Source organism: Zonotrichia leucophrys, unplaced genomic scaffold (genome assembly GCF_028769735.1).
Source record: "Zonotrichia leucophrys gambelii isolate GWCS_2022_RI unplaced genomic scaffold, RI_Zleu_2.0 Scaffold_116_142020, whole genome shotgun sequence".
Classification (NCBI taxonomy): Eukaryota; Metazoa; Chordata; class Aves; order Passeriformes; family Passerellidae; genus Zonotrichia; species Zonotrichia leucophrys.
The window spans coordinates 61329-87677 of NW_026992321.1; the positions used below are offsets into that span (position 1 = coordinate 61329).

Below are 26349 nucleotides of genomic sequence, written 5' to 3' on the forward strand. Positions count from 1 at the left end.
TTTGAGAAAAAAACTTTTTGAGGTAAATACTCCTTTTCCTGAGGAAAATTAATTTTCTGATTATACTCCCCCCCACCCCGCAATGCATATCTCTGTTCCAAACAAAAACATTTCTTTTTTTTTTTTAAGGTAAATCCCTTTTTATTTTTTGAGGAACCCTCCCTTTCCCGTAGGAAAACACGGTTTGGTTATTCTGAAGGAAAACACACTTCTTGGTTTTGAGTAAAAACTTCCTTTTTTTGAGGCAAATACCCCTTTTCCTGAGGAAAACCCCCCTTGTGTGAGAAAAAAAAACAAATCAAAAGCTTTTTGATAAAAAATCCCTTTATTTCCTGAGGTAACATTGCCCCCATATCTGTGCCGGCTTCTAGAGCCACCCTCATGGGTCCGGGTTTTTGAGGCAAATACCCCTTTTTCTGAGGGAAAACCCCCCACATTTTTCAGGAAAAAACCCATCCCTGAGGCAAACACCCCTTTTCCTGAGAGAAACCCCCACTTTTTTCAGGAAAAAACCCATCCCTGAAGCAAATACCCCTTTTCCTGAGGGAAAAACCCCATTTTTTTCAGGAAAAAACCCATCCCTGAAGCAAATACCCTTTTTCCTGAGCAAAAAAACCCCATTCCTGAGGCAAATACCCCTTTTCCTGAGGGAAAAACCCCATTTTTTTCAGGAAAAAACCCATCCCTGAGGGGACCCTTTTTCCTGAGGGAAAAACCCCATCCCTGAGGCAAATATCCCTTTTCCTGAGGGAAAACCCCCCCTTTTTTCAGGAATAAAACCCATCCCTGAAGCAACCCCACCCCCCACCTTGTGTGAGAAAAAAAAATCCAAACCTTTTTGATAAAAATCCCTTTATTTCCTGAGGTAACATTGCCCCCACATCGGTGCCGGGTTCTAGAGCCGCCCTCACGGCCCCGGGTTCTAGAGCCATCATGGCGGGCCCCGGGTTCGAGAGCCGCCCTCACGGCCCCGGGTTCTAGAGCCATCATGGCGGGCCCCGGGTTCGAGAGCCGCCCTCACGGCCCCGGGTTCTAGAACCAGCCCGCCCAGCCCCGCGGTGCCGGGGGACTCTAAACCCCCGGTACCGGGTCCTAAACCCCGCCGGCCCAGCCCATCTCATCGGCCAGCTCCTCCTCGGCCGGCGGCCGCAGCGGTTCCTCGTCGCTGTAGACGGCGGGCGTGGGCGCGGGCGGGCCGCGGCGCCGGGTCAGCAGGTCGGCGGCCGCGCTCTCCATCTCGTCCATGGTCATGTCGCACGCGTCTGCGATCTCCCGCTTGGCCACCGCCACGAACTTGGGGTCGCGGGCGAAGAGCCCCAGTCCCTCCGAGATCAGCACCTGGGTTAAGGGGGTGAGGGGGAGGCGTTTGGGGTGTGCCTGTGTCCTCCGTGTCCCCAACTGCCTCCAGCAGGCTGTTGGCTGAATAATGTCACCCTATGTCCCCTCACTAATGGCTTCCCCCAGGCCGCCAGCCGAGCCATGTCACTCCATGTGCACCCCATGTCCCCCCGTGTCCACCACTCACTGCCTCCCCCAGGCTGTGGCTGTCACCCCATGTCCCCCCATGTCCCCCATGTCCCCCAGTCACAGCCTCCACCCGGCTATCGGCCGAGCCATGTCACTCTAGATGCCCCTCATGTCCCCCCACTCATTGCCTCCTCCAGGCTGTGACTGTCACTCTATGTGCCCCCATGTCCCCCGCTGTCCCGTGTCCCCCACTCACAGCCTCCCCCCAGATTGCTGTCACTCTAGGTGTCCCCCATGTCCTCCCGTGTCCCTCTCGTGTTCCCCCATGTCCCCCACTCATTGCCTCCCCCAGGCTGCCATCTGAGCCATGTCACCCCATGTTCCTCCATGTTCCCCCATGTCCCCCCATGTCCCCCGTGTCCCCCACTCACAGCCTCCCCCAGGCTGTGGCTGTCACTCCATGACCCCCTCACGTTCCCCCCATGTCCCCCCATGTCCCCCGTGTCCCGCACTCACAGCCTGCCCCAGGCTGTGGCTGTCACTCCATGTCCCCCCCATGTCCCCCCACTCACAGCCTCCACCAGGCTGTGGCTGTCACCCCATGTCCCCCCATGTCCCCCGTGTCCCGCACTCACAGCCTCCACCAGGCTGTGGCTGTCCCCCCATGTCCCCCCCTGTCCCCCGTGTCCCCCACTCATTGCCTCCCCCAGGCTGTGGCTGTCACCCCATGTCCCCCCATGTCCCCTGTGTCCCGCACTCACAGCTTCCTCCAGGCTGCCAGCTGACCCCTGTCACCCCATGTCCCCCCCTGTCCCCCATGTCCCCCCACTCACAGCCTCCCCCAGGCTGTGGCTGTCACCCCATGTCACCCCCATGTCTCCCCATGTCCCCCCACTCACAGCCTCCCCCAGGCTGCTGGCTGTCACTCCCATGTCCCCCCCTGTCCCCGGTGTCCCCCCACTCACAGCCTCCACCAGGCTGTGGCTGTCACCTCATGTCCCGCCCATGTCCCCCCCACTCACAGCCTCCACCAGGCTGTGGCTGTCACTCCATATCCCCCCATGTCCCCCGATGTCCCCCATGTCCCCCATGTCCCCATGTCCCCCAGTCACAGCCTCCACCAGGCTATCGGCCGAGCCATGTCACTCCATGGTGCCCCCCATGTCCCCCACTCATTGCCATCCCCCAGGCTGTGGCTGTCACTCTATGTGCCCCATGTCCTCCCGTGTCCCCTCATGTCCCCCATGTCCTCACTCACTGCCTCCCCCAGGCTGTGGCTGTCACTCATCCCCATGTCCCCCTCTGTCCCCGTGTCCCCCACTCACAGCCTCCCCCAGGCTGTGGCTGTCACCCCATGTCCCCCTCTGTCCCCGGTGTCCCCCCACTCACAGCCTCCCCCAGGCTGTGGCTGTCACTCCATGTCCCCCATGTCCCCCACTCACAGCCTGCCCCAGGCTGTGGCTGTCACTCCATGCCCTCACTCCCCCATGTCCCCCCTGTCCCGGTGTCCCCCACTCACAGCCTCCCCCAGGCTGTGGCTGTCACTCCATGTCCCCCCATGTCCCCCCCTGTCCCCCGTGTCCCGCACTCACAGCCTCCACCAGGCTATCGGCCGATCCCCGTGCCAGGGCCTCGTGTGGGCCGCAGGGTCGCAGCCGGAGCGGCGCGGGGGGGTACCAGCGGTTCAGGGGGGGCAGGCTGCCGCCCGCCCCCGGCCCCGGCGGCGCCCCCTCCACCAGGATCAGCGGCGCGTACAGAACGTGCCCGCGGGCCGGCGCCGCCCAGGCCTGCGAGGAGCCCCCCAGCCGCCAGGTCTCGGAGCTGCCGTAGCCCTGGGGGCGGCAGGAGGGGGTCAGTGACAATGTCACGGTGTCCCCTCCCCTCTCCCGTGTGTCTGTCTGTCCCGCATCCAGCGGTACCTGCGGGCGCGCGGGGCCGGGCGGGCCCGAGGGGTTGTAGGTGCCCGGGATGGGCTCGTCCTCGCAGCTGCCCTGGCGGCGCAGGCACTGGATGGTGAAGGAGGGTTTCCGGCCTGGGGGGAGCGGGGGAGGTCAGCTTCTGGCCAGGGACCCTCCGGGAAACCGGGGGACACCGGGCAGGGTCATTTCCCCCAGCCAGGGACCCTCCAGGGTACCGTGCAGGGCACCCAGCCTGGCCAGGGACCCTCCAGGAAACTGGGCAGGGTCACCCACCCAGACCAGGGACCCTCTGGGCACCGGGCAGGGTCACTTCCCTCAGCAGGACCTCTGGCACCGGGCAGGGTCACTTCCCTCAGCCAGGGACCCTCTGGGCTACCGGGGGGCACCGGGCAGGGTCAGGCCCCGGCTAGGGACCCTCGGGGATAGCGGGGAGGGTCAGCTCACCCTGGCCAGGAACCCTCTGGAATACCAGGGGGCACCGGGCAGGGTCTTTTCCCTGGCCAGGAACCCTCTGGGATACTAGGCAGAGACACCCCCTCAGCCAGAGACCCTCCGGGAAATTGGGCAGGGTCACCCACCCTGGTCAGGGACCCTCTGGGAAACCGGGGGACACCGGGCAGGGTCATTTCTCTCAGCCAGGGAACCTCTGAGATACCGGGGAGGGTCAGCTCACCCTGGCCAGGAACCCTCTGGAATACCAGGGGACACCGGGCAGGGTCATTTCCCTCAGCCAGGGACCCTCTGGGCACTGGGCAGGGTCACCCAGCCCAGCCAGGGACCCTCAGGGCTACCGGAGGGCACCGGGCAGAGTCACCACCGGCCTTAGGAACCCTCAGATCCACCCGCGGGCACGGGGAGGGGTCACCCCCACCCATCAGCGACCCTCCCTGGGCCCCTGCAGGACACCGCCCTCCCCATCGAGGCCATTTCCTCCCTCCGTCAGCCCCAGGGACCCTCGGGGGCTACCGGGGAACCGTCCCGGATCCCGGAGGGTCCCACCGGAGCCCCCGGCCCCTCCTTTGCCGTACCCGCGGGGGTGGGGGGCAGCAGCCGCCGCCGTTTCAGTTGTTGCCCCTCTCGAGCGCCGCTGCCGAGCGCGAAGTGCCGGGGGGGCAGCGGCAGCGACCCCCCCCGGGGCAGCTCAGCCGCCCAGCGCGGGGGTCCCGGAGCCCTGGATGGGGGGAACAAGGAGAGGTCAGTCGGGGCTGGGGGCATCCCATGGGGTCAGGGGGTGACAGGTGCCTCCAGTGCCCCCTGCCCAGTTACAGGCCGGGGGTCCCGACCCGGGGACACGCTCAGGGCTGACAGGACCCCCTCCCCAGCTTCAGGGACTCCCCCTCTCCTTTCGGGGGTCCCGGCACAGGGACACCCTCAGGGCTGACAGGACCCCCTCCCCAATTACAGAGACCCCCCCTCTCCTTTCGGGGGTCCCGGCATGGGGACACCCTCAGGGCTGACGGGACCCCCTCCCCAATCACAGAGACCCCCCCCTCTCCTTTCGGGGGTCCCGGCACAAGGACAGGGCTGACAGGATCCCCCTCCCCATTTACAGGGATCCCTCCAGAGGAGGTTTCTGTCCCCGGGTGGGGTCGTGGTACCTGTCCTCAACCCAGTGGTGCCGAGCTCTCCAGTGCCCCCTCCCCAGTTACAAGCCGGGGGTCCCGGCACGGGGAGACCCTCAGGGATGACAGGACCCCCTCCCCATTTACAGAGACCCCCCCTCTCCTTTTGGGGGTCCCAGCACGGGGACACCCTCAGGGCTGACAGGACCCCCTCCCCAGCTGCAGGGACCCCCCCTCTCCTTTCAGGGGTCCCAGCAGCTGGCACGGGGACAGGGCTGACGGGACCCCCTCCCCAATTACAGAGACACCCATCTCCAGTGCCCCCTCCCCAGTTATAAGCCGGGGATCCCAGCACAGAGACAGCCTCAGGGCTGACAGGACCCCCTCCCCAGTTACAGAGACCCCTCCAGAGGGGGTTTCTGCCCCCGGGGGGGGGGTCGCAGTACCTGTCTCCCACCCAGCGGTGCCAAACTCTCCAGTGCCCCCTCCCCAGTTACAGAGACCCCTCCAGAGGGGGTTTCTGCCCCCGGGGGGGGGTCGCAGTACCTGTCTCCCACCCAGCGGCGCCGGGCCGGTGCCGCGCTCTCCAGCTCCTCGTCGTGGCTCACGTCCCCCGTGTCCCCTCCCGGCTCCTCCGCATCCTCGGCCGGGGGCGCCTCCTCCTCCCGGTCCCCCCCGTCGGAGCGCCGCCTGCGCACAGGGCCGTGAGCACCCCCGGCCCATCCCGGAGACCCCTCCCCACGTCAGGGTGTGCCCCAGCCCCCCGTACCTGCCGCCATGGGAGGGGGACGCGGGCTCCTCGCGTTCGGTGGGCGCGGGGCTGGGGGCGGGGGGCGGCTCTGAGAGCAGGGGGGAGCCGGGCCCGGAGCCGTAGAGCGTCTCGGGGGCCTGTGGAGAGAGGCGGGGTCGGTGGGCGTGGCCTGGGTCAGGTGTGGCTTGGGGGCGTGGCCATGGGACAGGTGTGGTCATTTGGAGTGGATTTGGGGTGGGTGTGGCCTGTGGGGGTATGGCCAGGGTGGGACAGGTGAGCTCGGTGGGCTTGGCCGGTGGGTGTGGCCAGGAGAAAGGTGTGGTCAGTGGGCGTGGCCAAGGGAAAGGTGTGCTGGGTGGGTGTGGCCATGTGACAGCTGTGGTGGATGGGCGTCGCCAAGGGAAAGGTGTACCTGGTGGGTGTGGCCAAGGGGAAGGTGTAGCCAGTGGGTGTGGCAAGGAGAAAGCTGCTTTCAGTGGGCGTGGCCAAGGGAAAGGTGTGCTGGGTGGGCGTGGCCAAGAGAAAGGTGTGGTGAGTGTGCGTGGCCAATGAAAAAGTGTTTGTGGGCGTGGCCAATGGAAAGGTGTGGTCAGTGGGCATGGCCAATGGAAAGATGCTGTTTGTAGGCGTGACTAATGGAAAGGCGTGGCCATGGGCGTGGCCATGTGACAGGTGTGGGCGTGGCTCACTGCGTAGGTGAGCGGCTCCTCCGCGGGCGCGTCCCCGCCCTCGTCCCCCTCCAGGTCGCTCAGTGCCCGGCGCATCTCAGGGCCCAGTGCCTGCAGCGTCTGCAGCCCGGCCTGCGGGGACACCGCGGGGTCACCTGCTGGCACCTGGTGGCACCTGGTGACCCCCCCAGCCCCACCTGGGGGCGGTGTCACACCTGCAGCGCGCACTCGTTGCTGGGGCCGGCGCTGGCGCCCAGCATCCCGCGCTCCTTCCGCCGCCGGAACTTGCGGAAATAGTCCTGGATCAGGAAGGTGGCGTAGAACTTGCCCACTGTGACCTCCTCCTCTGGGGGACACACACAGGGGGGGGTCAGGGGACAGCCAGGGGGCTCTGGGACACCCCAGGACCACCAGACACACCCAGACCCCCCAGACACCCCCAGAACAACCCGGACCCCTCCAGATCCCCCCAGACCCCTCCAGATTCCTCCTGAACCCCCAAGAGCCCCCAGAACCCCCCAGAGCCCCCAGAACCCCTCAGGTTCCCCCACAAACCCCCCAGACCCCTCCAGATTCCCCCAGACCCCTCTAAAACCCCCCAGAACCCCCCCATATTCCCCCAGTATCCCTCAGACCCACCCAGAGCCCCCCAGACCCCTCTGGATCCCCCCAGAACCTCCCAGACCCCTCCAGACTCCTCCAGATCGCCCCAGAACCCCCTAGAATCTTCCAGATCCCCCCAAAACTCCCCAGGCCTCCCCATAACCCCGCCTCAGATCCCCCAGAATCCCCCAGAACCTCCCAGAACAGTGCAGGCCTTCCCATAACCCCCCCCAGACCCCCCAGTATCCCTCAGACTCGCCCAGAACCCCCCAGACCCCTTCAGACCCCCCCAAACCCCTCCAGACCCCCCAGAGCCCTCCAGACTCCCCCAGAACCCCTCAGTATTTCCCAGAACCCCAGCTCCCCCAGAACCACCCCAAACCCCCCAGACCCCTCTAGACCCCCCCAAAACTCCCCCAGACCCCCCCAACCCTCCCAGACCCCTCCAGATCCCCCCAGATCTCCCCAGACCCCCCCCCAGACCCTCACACACCCTCGGGCGGGGGGATGACCTCGTCCAGCAGCTTCGGCTTTGTCCTCTTCCAGATCTTCTTCACCACAGCCCGGAGCTCCTTGTTGGCCACATCCAGGTTCCCTACAGGGACAGAAGGGACACACAGCCGTGATTGTCACCTTGTCACCCCCTGCTGTCCCCCTGTCCCCTCCTGGCGCCCTCACCTTCCGTCTTGATCTTGAGGGAGGTGCGGACCAGGGCGAAGAGCGTCGCGTTGAAGGTGACGGTGCCATCTGAATTGAGGGGCATGTTCATGGCCACCAGGCGCTGGGCAGGGGACAAGAGAGGGGTAAATCTGGGGTTGGTCCCCACCAGGAACACCCCAAATTCCCCCAGGAACACCCCAAAATGTAAGGGGGTACACTGTGGGTAAATAAAGGTGGTGTAGAATGTAATCTTATCCCCTAAAGAGTTGCAGCTGAACCAATTACTAAAGATTGGTGACCTCAACATGATTTGGGGAAAAGAGAACAAATGGTGACCCCGACGTGATTTGGGGGAAAACCACAAATGGTGATCCCTGATGTGATTTGGGGAAAAACCAAAAATGGTGACCCCCGATGTGATTTGGGGGAAAGACAAATGGTGACCCTGATGTGATTCGGGGAAAAAAGGCAACCAATGGTGACCCCGACGTGATTCAGGGAAAAGACAAATGGTGACCCCGATGTGATTCGGGGGAAAACCACAAATGGTGATCCCCGATGTGATTTGGGGAAAAACCAAAAATGGTGACCCCCGATGTGATTTGGGGGAAAAGACAAATGGTGACCCCCGATGTGATTTGGGCAAAAGACAACACATGGTGACCCAGATGTGATTCAAGGAGAAGACAAATGGTGACCCCGACATGATTCGGGGAAAAGACAAATGGTGACCCTGATGTGATCCAGGAAAAAGGACTATATGACCCCGTGGATTCGGGAAAAAGGATTTAATTATATGACCCCGTGGATTTGGGACTAAACTCTATGACCTCATGGATTCGGGATGACCCCGTGGATTCGGGGAAAAGGACTTGAATACTAAACTATTGGTAAAATATATCAATTGCAGCTATTAGTGTTTGTTAAATATGAGTATAAAAGATTTTGAAGATAAGTACTTTGTAAACTGAGAAAAGCTGCAAAACTGAACCAACACTCACAAATATAGATATATATTTGTACTGTAATATGTTGTCTGAACATCTGTATAACTCTTGGTTCTGATTGAAATATATGAATGTGTCCTAATGTTAATTTATTTGAATATGCACTTCTAGAAATGCTGCAAGTCTGTAATTAAAAGAAAATTAAAGAAAATTAAAAAGAAATTTTTAAAATTTTTAAAATTAAAAAGAAAAATTAAAAGAAAAAGGGGGAATTGTAGGGGGATACAGTATGGGTAAATGAAGGTGGTACAGAATGTAATCTTATCCCCTATAGAGTTGCAGATGAGACAATTACTAAAGATTGGTGATCCTGACGTGATTCGGGGAAAAGACAAATGGGTTCTGAATGAAATATATGAATGTGTCCTAATGTTAATTTATTTGAATATGCACTTCTAGAAATGCTGCAAGTCCGTAATTAAAAGAAAAAGGAGGAACTGACAACACCCAAACCTTGCAGGCCACGCGGTGCGGGCAGAGCTTCCCAAATCCCAGCGGGGGCTGGATCCGCCGCAGCAGCGTCACCACGTCCAGGTGCTTGATGCGACCCCTGGGCAGGGGAGGGGACACAGGAGGTCACAGGTGACCAGCACACCTGGCCCCGCCCAGCTGGGGACAAGGGGACAGTCACACACTTGGCTGCGGGGTCGTACTCGGACCACACGCGCTTGAACTCATCCAGGTGGTGCGGGCCCAGGATGGACCAGTCGCGGGTCAGGTAATCGAAGTTGTCCATGATGACGGCCACGAACAGGTTGATGATCTGGGGAGGGGTCCGGGGGGAAGTCAGGATGCTCACAGGGGTCCTGGGGGTGTGAGGGGTGTGGGGCAGTGGGGCAGGGCCCCGTGGCTCACCAGGAAGGCGCAGAGCATGAAGAAGCTGATGAAGTAGGCGATGGCGAAGTTGCTGCCGCAGGTGAACTCCTCGCCCGGGCCCGCGTCCGACTCGGGGTCGCAGCGCTTGCCCGGCAGGCTGGCCAGCATGATCTCCTGCCAGGCCTCCCCCGTGGCACACCTGAACGCCAGGTACACACCTGTACACCTGGGGCACACCTGTACCCTGCCACGGGACATCTGTACCCCTGTGACACACCTGTGCCTTGCCCGGCAGGCTGGCCAGCATGATCTCCTGCCAGGCCTCTCCCATGGCACACCTGAACGCCAGGTACACACCTGTACACCTGGGGCACACCTGTACCCTGCCACGGGACATCTGTACCCCTGTGACACACCTGTGCCTTGCCTGGCAGGCTGGCCAGCATGATCTCCTGCCAGGCCTCCCCCGTGGCACACCTGAACGCCAGGTACACACCTGTACCCTCCCATGGGACACACCTGTACCCCTGGGACACACCTGTACCCCTGGGGGACACCTGTGCCCTCATGGGACACACCTGTACCTTGCCCGGCAGGCTGGCCAGCATGATCTCCTGCCAGGCCTCCCCCGTGGCACACCTGAACGCCAGGTACACACCTGTACCCTCCCATGGGACACACCTGTACCCTGGGACACACCTGTGCCTTGCCCGGCAGGCTGGCCAGCATGATCTCCTGCCAGGCCTCCCCCGTGGCACACCTGAACGCCAGGTACACACCTGTACACCTGGGGCACACCTGTACCCCTGGGACACACCTGTACCCCTGGGGGACACCTGTACTCCTGGGACACACCTGTACCCCTGGGGGACACCTGTGCCCTCATGGGACACACCTGTACCTTGCCCGGCAGGCTGGCCAGCATGATCTCCTGCCAGGCCTCCCCCGTGGCACACCTGAACGCCAGGTACACACCTGTACCCTCCCATGGGACACACCTGTACCCCTGGGACACACCTGTACCTTGCCTGGCAGGCTGGCCAGCATGATCTCCTGCCAGGCCTCCCCCGTGGCACACCTGAACGCCAGGTACACACCTGTACACACCTGTACCCTCCCACAGGACACACCTGTACCCCTGTGACACACCTGTACCACTAGGGGACACCTGTACCCCTGGGACACACCTGTACCCCTGGGGGACACCTGTGCCCTCATGGGACACACCTGTGCCTTGCCCGGCAGGCTGGCCAGCATGATCTCCTGCCAGGCCTCCCCCGTGGCACACCTGAATGCCAGGTACACACCTGTACAACTGGGACACACCTGTACCCTCCCACAGGACACACCTGTACCCCTGTGACACAACTGTACCCTCCCACAGGACATCTGTACTCTCACAGGACACACCTGCACTCTCAGGGGACACACCTGTACACCTGTGACACACCTGTACCCCCATGGCACACCTGTACCCCTGTGACACGCCTGTACCCCCATGTACCACCATGACAGACCTGCACCCTCCCACAGGACACACCTGTACCCCTGTGACACACCTGTACACCTGTGACACACCTGCACTCTCACAGGACACACCTGTACCCCAATGGGACACACCTGTACCCTCCCACAGGACATCTGTACCCCTGTGACACACCTGTGCCTTGCCCGGCAGGCTGGCCAGCATGATCTCCTGCCAGGCCTCCCCCGTGGCACACCTGAACGCCAGGTACACACCTGTACCCTCCCATGGGACACACCTGTATTCTCACAGGACACACCTGTACCCCTGTGACACACCTGTACCCTGCCACGGGACATCTGTACCCCTGTGACACACCTGTGCCTTGCCCGGCAGGCTGGCCAGCATGATCTCCTGCCAGGCCTCCCCCGTGGCACACCTGAATGCCAGGTACACACCTGTACAACTGGGACACACCTGTACCCTCCCACAGGACACACCTGTACCCCTGTGACACACCTGTACCCTCCCACAGGACATCTGTAAACGTGTGACGCACCTGTACTCTCACAGGACACACCTGTACACCTGTGACACACCTGTACCCTCACAGGACACACCTGTACCTTCCCATGGGACACACCTGTACCCTCCCACGGGACATCTGTATCCCTGTGACACACCTGCACTCTCACAGGACACACCTGTACACCTGTGACACACCTGTACCCCCATAGCACACCTGTACCCCTGTGACACACCTGTACCCCCATGTACCACCATGACAGACCTGCACCCTCCCACAGGACATACCTGTACACCTGTGACACACCTGTACCCTCATGGGACACACCTGTACCCTCCCACAGGACATCTGTACTCTCACAGGACACACCTGCACTCTCAGGGGACACACCTGTACCCCTGTGACACACCTGTATTCTCACAGGACACACCTGTGACACACCTGTAACTCCCCTCCATGATTCACTGAGAGGAAGCTCCAAAGTCCCACGAAAAGCCCAGAGACCCCAGGTGCCCCAGACCCCCTCTAGAACCCCCCCAGAATCCCTCAGGCTCCCCCAAACACCCCCCAGAACCCCCCCAGGACCCGCCTTGAAGCCCCCAGACCCCTCAGAGCCCCCTCCCCACCTGAAGAGCAGCAGCACGGCCTGGGGGAAGGTCTGGAAGTTGTTGTTGCGGTTGATCTGGGTCCCGTCCTGCAGTGCCACCTTCCCGAAGGTCTGGGGGGGACACAGGGGGCTGGGGGCTCACAGGAGACCCCTCCCCACACCCCTCACCTGCCCCCCAGAGCCCCTCCAAATCCCTCACCTGTCCCCACAGCCCCTCACCTGCCCCTAGACCCCTCACCTGCCCCAGACCTCCCACCTGCCCTCTCACCTGCCCCAGGTCCCTTCACCTGCCCCACACCCCCTCATCTGCCCCAGGTCCCTCACCTGCCCCAGACCTCTCACCTGCCCTCTCACCTGCCCCAGGTCCCTCACCTGCCCCAGAGCCCCTCACCTGCCCTCTCACCTGCCCCAGACCCCTCATCTGCCCCTAAACCCCCTCACCTGCCCCAGGTCCTTCACCTGCCCCCAGACCCCTCACCTGCCCTCAGAGCCTCTTCATCTGCCTTCACACCCCTCACCTGTCCCCAGACCCCTCACCTGCCCCCAGACCCCTCACCTGCCCCAGACCCCTCACCTGCCCCCAGAGCCCCTCACCTGCCCCCATACCCCTCACCTGCCCCAGGACCCCTCACCTGCCCCAGATCCCCTCACATCCCCCAGACCCCTCACCTGCCCCAGACCCCTCACCTGTCTCACACCCCTCACCTGCCCCAGACCCCCTCACCTGTCCCACACCCCTCACCTACCCCCTCACCTGCCCTCAGAGCCCCCATCTGCCCCAGGACCCCTCACAACCCCTCACCTGCCCCAGGACCCCTCACCTGCCCCAAATCCCCTCACATCCCCCAGACCCCTCACCTGCCCCAGACCCCTCACCTGTCTCACACCCCTCACCTGCCCCCAGACCCCTCACCTGCCCCCAGACCCTTCACCTGCCCCCAGACCCCTCACCTGCCCTCAGAGCCTCCTCATCTGCCCCCACACCCCTCACCTGCCCCCAGACCCTTCACCTGCCTGCAGAGCCCCCTCACCTGCCCCTGCCCCCTCACCTGCCCCAGACCCCTCACCTGCCTCAGACCCCCTCACACCCCCCAGACCCCTCACCTGCCCCAGACCCCTCACCTGCCCCAGGACCCCTCACCTGCCCCAGATCCCCTCACACCCCCCAGACCCCTCACCTGTCCCACACCCCTCACCTGCCCCCAGAGCCCCCATCTGCCCCAGGACCCCTCACGACCCCTCACCTGCCCCAGCTCCCTCACCTGCATCCCAATGACAGCATAGATGAAGAAGATCATGGCGATGAGCAGCGCGACGTAGGGCAGGGCCTGGGGACGGAGCGGGGGTCAGGGGGTGTCCCCTCCGTGTCCCCCCTCACCTGTGTCCCCCCGCAGGTGCCCCCCGCCCCACCTGGAAGGATTTGACGAAGGTCCAGAGCAGGGTGCGGATGCCCTCGCCCTTGGAGAGCAGCTTGACCAGGCGCATGACGCGGAAGAGGCGGAAGAAGGTGATGGAGATGCGGGAGGAGTCCTCGGAGCTCTGCGGGGACAGGGGGTCAGGGGAACCCCAAAAATACCTGAGCAGACCCCCCAAAAGAGCCCCCAGGTGGGGACAGGTCCTTGTACCTCACCAACGTGGCCCCCGTTCTGTGAGAGGCAGGTGGGACCATGGAGGTGATGGAGATGGTGGAGATGATGGAAATGGAGATGATGGAAATTATGGAGATGATGGAGATTGAAATTATGAAGGTGATGGAGATGGAAATCATGGAGGTGATGGAGACGATGGAGATGGAAACGATGGAGATGATGGAGTGGAGATGGAGGTGATGGAGATGGAGATGATGGGAATGATGGAGTGGAAATGATGGAGATGATGGAGTGGAAATTATGGAGATGATGGAGATGATGGAGATGATGGAGTGGAGATGATGGAGCGGAGATGACGGAGATGGAGATGACGGAGATGGAGATGATGGAGCGGAGATGATGGAGATAATGGAGATGGAGATGATGGAGATGGAGATGATGGAGATGGAGATGATAGAGATGATTGAAATGAAAATTATGGAGATGATCAAGATGGAAATTATGGAGATAATGGAAATTATGGAGATGGAAATGACAGAGATGATTGAGACAGACAGACAGACATGAGGACATCGACCAGGAGGAGACCCAGACATCCAGACCCACCCCAAAACACCAACCCACCCTGAACCAGGAGGGACAAGGAGAGCAACTCACGTTGACCTCGGTGACGGCGATGTCCACCACGCTGCCCACCACGATGAGGGCATCAAAGGTGTTCCAGGCGTCGCAGAAGTAATGCTGGGGTGGGGTGGCAGGTGGTGAGGACGCCATTGTGTCACCCTCCCTTGTGTCACCCCCTTGTCACCCCCCTTGTGCCGTACCCGCGGTTTGAAGGCGATGATCTTGAGCACCATCTCCACGGTGAAGAGCCCCGTGAACACCATGTTGAGCAGGTCCATCACGTAGTTGAAGGGCTTGGACTGCTCGTAGTGCTGTGAGGGGACACACGGGGGTCTGGCACTGTCCCCTCCATGTCCCCCCTGTGTCCCCCAGGTGTGTCCCCCCCTCACCTGCACGGCCAGGGCGATGGTGTTGAGGAGGATGAGGACGAACATGATGTACTCGAAGGCCGTGGAGTTGACCATGGCCCACACACGGTACTGGGTGCGGTTCTTGGGGATGTAGCGGCGCAGGGGCTGCGCCTTCAGAGCGTACTCCACACACTGGCGCTGAGGGGACAACATGGGGACAGTGAGGGGACAGTGAGGGGACAGGGTGGGGACAGTGAGGGACAGGGTGGGGACAGTGAGGGGACACGGCCACCCCATGACCATGGCCCACACGCGGTACTGGGTGCGGTTCTTGGGGATGTAGCAGCGCAGTGGCTGCGCCTTCAGAGCGTACTCCACACACTGGCGCTGGGGGGACAACATGGGGACAGTGAGGGGACAGTGTGGGGACAGTGAGGGGACAACGCGGGGACAGTGAGGGGACACGGCCACCCCATGACCATGGCCCACACGCGGTACTGGGTGCGGTTCTTGGGGATGTAGCGGCGCAGGGGCTGCGCCTTCAGAGCGTACTCCACGCACTGGCGCTGGGGGGACAGTGTGGGGACAGTGAGGGGACAGGGTGGGGACAGTGAGGGGACAGTGTGGGGACAGTGAGGGGACACGGCCACCCCATGACCATGGCCCACACACGGTACTGGGTGCGGTTCTTGGGGATGTAGCAGCGCAGCAGCAGCGCCTTTAGAGCGTACTCCACACACTGGCGCTGAGGGGACAACATGGGGACAGTGAGGGACAGTGAGGGGACAGGGTGGGGACAGTGTGGGACAGGGTGGGGACAGTGAGGGGACACGGCCACCCCACGACCATGGCCCACACGCGGTACTGGGTGCGGTTCTTGGGGATGTAGCGGCGCAGCGGCAGCGCCTTTAGAGCGTACTCCACACACTGGCGCTGAGGGGACAACGTGGGGACAGTGAGGGACAGGGTGGGGACAACGTGGGGACAGGGTGGGGAGAGGGTGGGGACATGGCCACCCCACTGCCATCCCATGCACTGCCGCTGGGGGACAACGTGGGGACAGTGTGGGACAGTGTGAGGACACGGCCACCCCACAGCCATCCCACACACTGCTGCTGTGGGAACAGGGGGACAGTGTGGGGACAGTGTGGGGACAGGGTGGGGACAGGGTGGGGACATGGCCACCTCACTGCCACTCCACACACTGCTGCTGTGGGGACATGGGGACAGCATGGGGACATGTCCACCCCACTGCCCATGCACATGTGGGAACATGGAGATGGCATGGGGACATGGGACTCTGCAGGGCCATGGGGACACCCCAGGGACATGGGGACAAGAGGACACTGCAGGGGCATGGGAACACAGCAGGGCCATGGGGACAAGGGGACACTGCAGGGGCATGGGGACACAGCAGGGCCATGGGGACATTGCAGAGCCAAGGGGACAAGGCAGGGGCATGGAGACAAGAGGACATCACAGAGACAAGGGGACACCACAAGGCCATGGGGACACACAGGGCCATGGGGACAAGGGGACACTGCAGAGCCAAGGGAACACAGCAGGGCCATGGGGACACCACAGAGCCATGGGGACACGGCAGGTCCATGGGGACATCACAGAGCCAAGGGGACACCACAGGGCCATGGGGACATCACAGAGCCAAGGGGACAGTGCAGGCCCATGGGGACAGCACAGTCATGGGGACATCACAGGGCCATGGAGATAAGGGGACACCAAAGGGCCAAGGGGACACTGCAGAGCCATGGGGTCACCACAGGATCATGGGGACATCACAGAGCCATGGGGACAGCACAGGGCCATGGGGACATTGCAGAGCCAAGGGGACAAGGCAGGGGCATGGAGACAAGAGGACATCACAGAGACAAGGGGACACCACAAGGCCATGGGGACACACAGGGCCATGGAGATAAGGGGACACCACAGAGCCATGGGGACACCACAGAGCCATGGGGACACAGCAGGGCCATGAGGACAAGGGGACACCACAGAGCCAAGGGGACACCACAGGGCCATGGGGACACCACAGAGCCATGGGGACACCACAGGGCCATGAGGACAAGGGGACACCACAGAGCCAAGGGGACACCACAGGGCCATGGGGACAAGGGGACACCACAGGGCCATGGGGACACCGCAGAGCCATGGGGACAAGGGGACACCACAGGGCCATGGGGACACCACAGGGCCATGAGGACAAGGGGACACCACAGAGCCAAGGGGACACCACAGGGCCATGGGGACACCACAGAGCCATGGGGACAAGGGGACACCACAGGGCCATGGGGACACCACAGGACCACGGCCAGCCTGTCCCCAGACCTGGTTCTTGTCCAGCTCGCAGTTGCGGTACTCGCTCTCGCCCTGCGCGCGGAAGGTGATGATGACGAAGCCCACGAAGATGTTCATCATGAAGAAGGCGATGACGATGATGTAGACGATGAAGAAGATGGAGATCTCCACCCGGTAGTTGTAGATGGGCCCCTGGTTCTCGGCGTTGGCGTCGATGGCCTTGTACAGCAGCCTGGGCACGGGGGGGGGACACACGGTGCTGGGGGTGTCCCCAAGGGGGTGGCAGTGTCCCCGTGCCCGCCCAGCCCCGGGGACTCACGCGGGCCACCCCTCGAAGGTGGACACGGTGAACAGCGCCATCATCCCCGCCAGGACGTTGTCGAAGTTGAAGTCGCTGTTGAGCCAGAGGCGCTCGGACGGGGTGGAACGTCCCTCCTTGTACACAGGAATTCCCTGATGGGCATGGGCATCACCACTGAGGGGACACGTCCCCGTCCTTGTACACCAGGAATGTCCCCCTGCATGGGGCATGGGGACATGCCACCACTGAGGGTGGGACACGTCCCCGTCCTTGTACACCAGGAATGTCCCCCTGCATTGGGGACATGGGGACACTGCCACCACCGAGGGATGGGACACGTCCCCGTCCTTGTACACCAGGAATGTCCCCCTGGATTGGGGACATGGGGACACTGCCACCACTGAGGGGTGGGACACGTCCCCGTCCTTGTACACCAGGAATGTCCCCCTGGATTGGGGACATGGGGACACTGCCACCACCGAGGGGTGGGACACGTCCCCGTCCTTGTACACCAGGAATGTCCCCCTGGGGTGGGGACAAGGGACATGCATGAGGGTGGGACAACCCCTGTGGGACAAGGACTGGGTGGACACTGCCACCACGAGGGGTGGGACATGTCCCCGTCCTTGTACACCAGGAATGTCCCCCTGGGGTGGGGACATGGGGACACTGCCACCACTGAGGGGTGGGACAATCCCCTGCTGGGTACACCAAGGACATGTGTGGGATGGGACACTGCCACCACTGAGGGGTGGGACACGTCCCCGTCCTTGTACACCAGGAATGTCCCCTGGGGTGGGGACATGGGGACAGTGACGTGGTTTTTGGGGTGCAGGGCTCAGTTTGGGGTGCAGGGTCATTTTTGGGGCATGGGGTGTTTTTTGGGGTGGTGTTGGGTGCGATATTTTGGGGTTTGGGGTGGTTTTTGGGGTGTGGGGTCGTTTTTGAGGTGTGGGCTCAGTTTGGGGTGCAGGGTCGTTTTTGGGGTGCGGGGTTGTTTTTGGGGTGCAGGGTCATTTTTGGGGTGCGGGGTCTTTTTGGGGTGTGGGCTCAGTTTGGGGTGTGGGGTCATTTTTGGGGTACGGGGTCAATTTTGGGGTGTGGGGTCGTTTTTGGGGTGCAGGGTCAGTTTTGGGGTGGCGCTCACTTGCACTCTCCCGGCGTGTGCTTGGCCTCGTCGGTGCAGCTGTAGAACTTGCCCTGGGGGGATCAGGGGGTCCCTCAGCCCCTGGGGGTTTGGGGACCCCTCAGAGGGGTTTGGAGACCCCTCAATGGGGTATGGGGGGACCCCTCAGGTTGGGATTGTTTGGAGACCCCTCAATGGGTTGGGACCCTACCCCTCAATGGGGTTTGGGGACCCCAGGGGTGGGACCTCATTGAAGAGCTGCACCCCGATGCAGGCGAACATGAACTGCAGCAGCGTGGTGACGATCATGATGTTACCGATGGTGCGGATGGCCACGAACACGCACTGCACCACGTGCTGGGGACACAACGGGGACAGCAGGGTCACCAGGGCATGGGGACAGGGACAGGGTCACCAGAGGAGCATGGCACAGGGACCAGCAATGCACCAGGCATGGACAGGGGACAGGGTCACCAGGGCATGGCCACGAACACGCACTGCACCACGTGCTGGGGACACAACGGGACAGCTAGTGTCACCAGGGCATGGGGACAGGGACAGGCACAGATGTCTCACCAGGCTGGACACAATGGGGGGTCAGGGTCACCAGGGCATGGCCACGAACACCACTGCACCACGTGCTGGGGACACAACACAGCAGGTACAGGGGGACGTCACCAGGGCATGGACAGGCGGACAGGGGTCACCAGGGCATGGCCACGAACATGCACTGCACCACGTGCTGGGGACACAACGGGGACAGCAGTGTCACCAGGGCATGGGACAGGGACAGACAGGTCACCAGGGCATGGACAGGGACAGGGTCACCAGGGCATGGGGAGCACAGCTGGGGACAACGGGACAGGGTCACCAGGGCATGGGGACAGGGACAGCAATGTCACCAGGGCATGGACAGGGACAGGGTCACCAGGGCATGGCCACGAACACACCCTGCACCACGTGCTGGGGACAGGAACAGGGACAGGGACAGGGTCACCAGGGCATGGGGACAGGGACAGGGTCACCAGGGCATGGACAGGGACAGGAATGTCACCAGGGGCATGGACAGGACAGGTCACCAGGGCATGGGGACAGACGGACAGGGACAGGGTCACCAGGGCATGGCCACGAACACGCACTGCACCACGTGCTGGGGACACAACGGGGACAGCAGTGTCACCAGGGCATGGGGACAGGGACAGGGTCACCAGGGCATGGACAGGGACAGCAGTGTCACCAGGGCATGGGGACAGGGACAGCAATGTCACCAGGGCATGGCCACAAACACGCACTGCACCACATGCTGGGGACAGGGACAGGGTCACCAGGGCATGGGGACAGGGACAGCAATGTCACCAGGGCATGGCCACAAACACGCACTGCACCACATGCTGGGGACAAGGACAAGGACAGGGACAGGGTCAGCAGGGCATGGCCACGAACACGCACTGCACCACATGCTGGGGACAGGGACAGGGTCACCAGGGCATGGACAGGGACAGGGTCAGAGTCACCGGGGCATGGCCACGAACACGCAGTGCACCACGTGCTGGGGACACAACGGGGACAGGGTCACGAGGGACAGTGTCACCAGGGACAGGGACAGGGACAGGGACAGGGTCACCAGGGCATGGGGACAGGGACAGGGTCACCAGGGCATGGACGGACAGGTCACCGGGCATGGACAGGGACAGCAGTGTCACCAGGGCATGGGACAGGAACAGGCACTGTTCCTGTCAAAACACAGCACAAACACGCACTGCACCACCGGGCATGGGGACAGGACAGGTCACCAGGGCATGGACAGGACAGGGTCACCAGGGCATGGACAGGGACAGCAGTGTCACCAGGGCATGGGGACAGGAACAGGCACTGTCACCAGACATGGCACGAACACACACTGCACCACGTGCTGGGGACAGGGACAGGGACAGGGACAGGGACAGGGACACAAGGGCAGGGGGAGAGGGACAGTCCCAGTCCCTCCCAGTGCTTCCCAATCCATCCCAGTCTATCCCAGTGCCACTCCCAGTTCCCCCCAGTCCATCCCAGTCCATCCCAGTCCCTCTCAATTCCTACCTTGAGCCCCTTGGCCTGGTTGATGGCTCTCAGGGGCCGCAGTGCTCCCAGTCCATCCTAGTGCTCCCAGTCCTTCCTGTTTGTTCCAGCATCCAGTCCTTCCAGTTCCCCAGTTGTTCCAGTTCCCCAGTTTGTTCCCAGTCCTCCAGTTCCCCAGTTTGTTCCCAGTTGCCCAGTTTGTTCCAGTCCCTCCCAGTTCCCCGTTGTTCCCAGTTGCCCCAGTTTGTTCCCAGTCCCTCCCAGTTGCCCCAGTTCCCACCTTGAGCCCCTTGGCCCTGTTGATGGCTCTCAGGGGCCGCAGCACGCGCAGCACCCGCAGGATCTTCACCACCGAGATGGCGCTGGAGCTGCCGGGGAAACCAGTGCTCCCAGTAAGGCACCAGTGACACACAGTGCTCCCAATAACCACAACCAGTGCTCCCAGTAAGGCACCAGTAAGGGCTCCAGTGCTCCCAGGAACACACCAGTAACACACATAACACACCAGTGCTCCCAGTAAGGCACCAGTAAGGGCTCACAGTGCTCCCAGGAACACACCAGTAACACACCAGTAACACACCAGTGCTCCCAGTAACACACCAGTGCTCCCAGTAAGGCACCAGTATGGGCTCACAGTGCTCCCAGGAACACACCAGTAACACCAGTGCTCCCAGTAAGGCACCAGTGCTCCCAGTAAGGGCTCACAGTGCTCCCAGTAACACACCAGTAACACACCAGTAACACACCAGTGCTCCCAGTAAGGCACCAGTGCTCCCAGTAACACACCAGTAACACACCAGTGCTCCCAGTAAGGCACCAGTAAGGGCTCACAGTGCTCCCAGGAACACACCAGTAACACCAGTGCTCCCAGTAAGGCACCAGTGCTCCCAGTAAGGCACCAGTAAGGGCTCACAGTGCTCCCAGGAACACACCAGTAACACCAGTGCTCCCAGTAAGGCACCAGTACTCCCAGTGCTCCCAGTAAGGGCTCACAGTGCTCCCAGGAACACACCAGTAACACACCAGTGCTCCCAGTAACACACCAGTAAGGCACCAGTAACACACCAGTAACACACCAGTGCTCCCAGTAAGGCACCAGTGCTCCCAGTAAGGCACCAGTAACCCCCCCAGTGCTCCTAGGAACACCAGTAACACCCCAGTCCTCCCAGTAAGGGCTCACAGTGCTCCCAGTAACACACCAGTAACACACCAGTGCTCCCAGTAACACACCAGTGCTCCCAGTAAGGCACCAGTAACACACCAGTGCTCCCAGTAACACACCACTAACACACCAGTAACACACCAGTAAGGCACCAGTAACACACACACCAGTGCTCCCAGTAACACACCAGTGCTCCCAGTAACACACCAGTAACACACCAGTTGCTCCCAGTACACACCGTAACACACAGTGCTCCAGTTGCCCAGCAGCTCCCAGTTGCTCCCAGCAGTGCCTCCCAGCATGCTCCCAGTGGTTCTGTCCTCCCAGTGCTCCCAGTGCTGAGCCTGGCCCCTCCCAGTGCTCCCAGTTGCCCCCATTGGCTCTCCCAGTGCTCCCAGTTTGCCCAGTTGCTCACTGCATGCCGAAGGAGATGAGGGACACGCCGACCACCAGCACGTCCAGGAGGTTGAACCAGTTCCGCAGGAAGGAGCCCTTGTGCAGGAACCCGCCGAACACCGTCATCTGTGGGGGACCCCAAAACCATGGGAACTCACCCCAAAATCATCCTGGGAACCCCAAAAATCATCCTGGGAACCCCAAAAACCATCCTGGACCCCCGAACACCGTCATCTGTGGGCACCCAAAATCATGGAATTCACCCAAAACATCCTGGGAACCCCAAAAATCATCTGGGAACCCAAAACCATCCTGGGGACCCAAAATCACCCTGGGAACCCAAAAACCCACCCCAAAACCATCCTGGGAACCCCAAAAATCATCCTGGGAACCCCCGAACACCGTCATCTGTGGGGGACCCCGAAATCATCCTGGGCACCCCAAAAACCCACCCCAAAACCATCCTGGGAACCCCAAAAACCATCCTGGGAACCCCCCGAACACCATCATCTGTGGGGCACCCCAAAAACCATCCTGGGAACCCCAAAAATCATCCTGGGAACCCCCCGAACACCGTCATCTGTGGGGCACCCCAAAATCATGGGAATTCACCCCAAAACCATCCTGGGAACCCCAAAAATCATCCTGGGCACCCCAAAATCATCTTGGGAACCCCAAAAATCATCCTGGGAACCCCAAAAACCATCCTGGGAACCCCAAAAATCATCCTGGGCACCCCGAACACCGTATCTGTGGGGACCAAAATATGGGAATTCACCCAATCTCTGGGCACCAAATCATCCTGGAACCCCCGACACGTATCTGTTAGGACCAAAACCAAACACCGTCACTGTGGCACCCCAAACCATCTGGAACCAAATCATCTGGCACCCCAACACCATCATCTGTGGGACCCCGAATCATCTGGCACCCAAAAACCACCCAAAACCATCCTGGGAACCCCAAATCACCTGGAACCCAAATCTCCTGGGCACCCCCCAAACACCGTCATCTGTGGGGCACCCCAAAACCCACGGGAACCCCAAGCTCCGGGACCCCCAAACACCCCAAGGAACCCCCAAACGCCCAGGGCTCCCCCGTACCTTGAGCAGGATCTCCACGGTGAAGATGGAGGTGAAGGCGTAATCGAAGTACCCCAAAATCTGAGGGGGGGGGGGAAGGGGGCAATGAGGGGACCCCAAACACCCCCAAAATCCCCTAACACCCCAAAAATCCCCCTGACACCCCCAAACTCCTGAACCCCCCCAAACCCCCCCAGACCCCCCCTTGCTCCCCCCATTTCTGCCCCCCAAGTTTGGGTGAGCGGATCCCACGTGGGGTTAATGGGGTGAGTTCCCCCAGTCCCTCCCAGTTTGCCCAGTGCATCCCAGTTTGCCCAGTGCATCCCAGTGCTTCCAGTCCCTCCCAGTTTGCCCAGTCCCTCCCAGTTTGCCCAGTGCATCCCAGTGCTTCCAGTCCCTCCCAGTGTTCCCAGTTTGCCCAGTGCTCCCAGTGCTTCCAGTCCCTCCCAGTTTGCCCAGTCCCTCCCAGTTTGCCCAGTGCATCCCAGTCCCTCCCAGTGTTCCCAGTTTGCCCAGTGCTCCCAGTGCTTCCAGTCCCTCCCAGTTTGCCCAGTACATGGTTGCCAGTCCCTCCCAGTCCCTCCCAGTGTTCCCAGTTTGCTCCCAGTGATCTCCCAGTCCCAGTGCCCACCAGTACATGGCCTGTCCCTCCAGTGCTCCCGCCCGTTCCAGTACTTCGGAGTGGGCCCACAGGGGCTCTGCCCAGTCCCTCCCAGTGTTCCCAGTTTGCCAGTGCCCAGTCTCCCCAGTCGCTCCAGGGCCCCCGTTTGCCCAGTACGTGGTTCGCAGTCCTTCCCAGTCCTCCCAGTGCTCCCAGTTTGCCCAGCTTTCCCAGTCACTCAGTGTTCCATTGCGGAGTCAGTCGGCCTGCTCCGGGATTCCCATGCCCAGTTCCCCTCCCAGTCCCTCCCAGTGCCCCAGTTCAGTTGCCCAGTACATCGTTCCCAGTTCCATCCCAGTGTTCCCAGTTCAGTACGTGGGGTTTGGGGCCCGCACGGGTCCTGCCCAGTCCCTCCCAGTCCCTCCCAGTTTGCCCGGTGTTCCCAGTGCTCCCAGTTGCCCCCAGCAGCATTCCCAGTAACACACCAGTGCTCCCAGTCCCTCCCAGTGCTCCCAGTGTTCCCAGTACGTGGTTCCCAGTCCCTCCCAGTGTTCCCAGTCCTTCCCAGTCCCTCCCAGTGCTCCCAGTTTGCCCAGTACATGGTTCCCAGTCCCTCCCAGTGTTCCCAGTACGTGGTTCCCAGTCTCTCCCAGTCCTCTTTTCCCCGTTAGTCTACCCCAGTTTTGCCCAGTACATGGTTCCCAGTCCCTCCCAGTCCCTCCCAGTTTGTTCCCACGTGTTCCTCCCTCCAGTTACGTCGTGGTTGCGGGGTGAGTGGGCCCGCACGGGGTCCTCGGCCGCCAGGGAGATGCTGCTGAGGATGATGAAGACGAGGATGAGGTTGGTGAAGATGTGGTGGTTGATCAGCGCGTGGCACTTCACCCGCAGCCTGTGGGGGACAGGGACCAGTATGGACCAGTTCGGACCAGTACGGACCAGTTCAGACCAGTTCATCCCAGTCCATCCCACTACAGCCTAGTTCATCCCAGTACATCCCAGTTCATCCCAGTACATCTCAGTGTATCCCAGTTCATTCCAGTGCTCTCAGTCCCAGTGCTCCCAGTTCATCCCAGTCCCCCAGTGCTCCCAGTTCGTCCCAGTCCATTCCAATTCATCCCAATGCTCTCAGTCCCAGTGCTCCCAGTGCATCCCAGTTACCCCAGTCCCTTCCAGTCCCCCCAGTCCCTCCCAGTCCCCCCAGTCCCCCCAGTCCCCAGTCTCTCACGGGTTGGTGCTGTTCCCATCCCAGTCCCTCCCAGTCCCTCCCAGTTTCCCCAGTCCCCCCAGTTTCCCCAGTGCCAGTCCCTCCCAGTCCCCCCAGTCCCCCATTTCCAGTCTCTCACGGGCTGGTGCTGTTCCCATCCCAGTTCCCCCAGTCCCTCCCAGTCCCTCCCAGTCCCCCCCAGTTTCCCCAGTCCCCCCAGTCCCCCCAGCTCCCCCATTCCCAGTCTCTCACGGGCTGGTGCTGTTCCCATCCCAGACCCTCCCAGTTCCCCCAGTTTCCCCAGTCCCCCATTCCCAGTCTCTCACGGGTTGGTGCTGCTCAGCACGAAGAAGGCGCTGCCCTCGGGGATCGGGGTCACCTTGGTCTTGGGGGGCTCCTCCAGCGACTCCAGGCGGGCCCTGCCCAGGCTGTCCCTGTCCCCCCCGGGCTCCTCGTCACCTGCGGGGACCCCGTGTCACCTCCCCGTGTCACCTCCCCGTGTCACCCCCCCTTCCCCAGGGACACCCGTGTCACCTGTGTCACCTGTGTCACCTCCCCTTCCCCAGGGACACCCGTGTCACCTCCTCGTGTCACCTCCCCGTGTCACCTCCCCGTGTCACCCCCCCTTCGCCAGGGACACCCGTGTCACCCGTGTCACCTCCCCGTGTCACCTCCCCTTCCCCAGGGACACCCGTGTCACCTGTGTAACCTGTGTCACCTCCCCGTGTCACCTCCCCGTGTCATCTGTGTCACCTCCCCTTCCCCAGGGACACCCGTGTCACGTCACCCGTGTCACCTCCCCGTGTCACCCCCCCTTCCCCAGGGACACCCGTGTCACCTGTGTCACCTCCCCGTGTCACCTCCCCGTGTCACCTCCTCGTGTCACCTCCCCTTCCCCAGGGACACCCGTGTCACCTGTGTCACCTCCCCGTGTCACATCCCCCCCTTCAGTGTCCCCTTGTCACCTCCCCGTGTCACCTGCATCACCTCCCCTTCCCCAGGGACACCCGTGTCACCTCCTCGTGTCACATCCCCCCATTCAGTGTCCCCGTGTCACCTCCCCGTGTCACCTGCGTCACCTCCCCTTCCCCAGGGACCCCGTGTCACCTCCCTGCATCACTTCCCCCCCTTCAGTGTCCCCGTGTCACCTGCACGGGACCCTCGTGTCACATCCTTCCCTTTGGAGAGCCCCCGTGTCACCTCCCCTCCTCCCCAAGGACCCTCGTGTCACCTGTGGGGACCCCCGTGTCACATCCCCCCCTCTGGGGACCCCCGTGTCACCTGTGTCACCTCCCCTTCCCCAGGGACCCACGTGTCACCTGCGGGGACCCTCGTGTCACATCCCCCCTTCAGTGTCCCTGTGTCACATCCTCAGGGACCCCCGTGTCACCTCCCTCCGTGTCACCTCCCCCTCCCCAGGGACCCCCGTGTCACCTCCCCCGCCTCTGGGGTCCCTGTGTCACCTACCCCCGTGTCCGGCCATTGTCACCTC

At 61.9% G+C, this 26349-nt stretch overlaps 1 protein-coding gene across 1 annotated transcript in view; it reads right to left on the reverse strand.

Moving 5' to 3' along the window:
- Positions 1-866: 866 nt before the first annotated feature.
- The window catches only part of CACNA1F (calcium voltage-gated channel subunit alpha1 F), a 77269-nt gene continuing 51786 nt past the window's right edge, over positions 867-26349 (reverse strand). Inside the window, exons 23-51 of the mRNA XM_064737849.1 lie at positions 25184-25316; positions 24410-24542; positions 23074-23133; positions 21990-22096; positions 20693-20780; positions 18605-18711; positions 18376-18429; positions 17699-17753; positions 17247-17338; positions 16958-17159; positions 14654-14812; positions 14465-14575; positions 14298-14381; positions 13462-13590; positions 13314-13379; positions 12071-12162; positions 9493-9652; positions 9273-9400; positions 9091-9187; positions 7649-7751; positions 7464-7565; positions 6583-6713; positions 6389-6499; positions 5718-5836; positions 5495-5638; positions 4415-4557; positions 3387-3499; positions 3060-3299; positions 867-1338 (exon numbers count right to left, since the gene is read on the reverse strand). Of these exons, the coding sequence (XP_064593919.1) occupies positions 1093-1338; positions 3060-3299; positions 3387-3499; positions 4415-4557; positions 5495-5638; positions 5718-5836; positions 6389-6499; positions 6583-6713; positions 7464-7565; positions 7649-7751; positions 9091-9187; positions 9273-9400; positions 9493-9652; positions 12071-12162; positions 13314-13379; positions 13462-13590; positions 14298-14381; positions 14465-14575; positions 14654-14812; positions 16958-17159; positions 17247-17338; positions 17699-17753; positions 18376-18429; positions 18605-18711; positions 20693-20780; positions 21990-22096; positions 23074-23133; positions 24410-24542; positions 25184-25316 (3509 nt within the window). The 3' untranslated portion in view covers positions 867-1092. The remainder of the gene's footprint in view (positions 1339-3059; positions 3300-3386; positions 3500-4414; positions 4558-5494; positions 5639-5717; positions 5837-6388; positions 6500-6582; positions 6714-7463; positions 7566-7648; positions 7752-9090; positions 9188-9272; positions 9401-9492; positions 9653-12070; positions 12163-13313; positions 13380-13461; positions 13591-14297; positions 14382-14464; positions 14576-14653; positions 14813-16957; positions 17160-17246; positions 17339-17698; positions 17754-18375; positions 18430-18604; positions 18712-20692; positions 20781-21989; positions 22097-23073; positions 23134-24409; positions 24543-25183; positions 25317-26349) is intronic.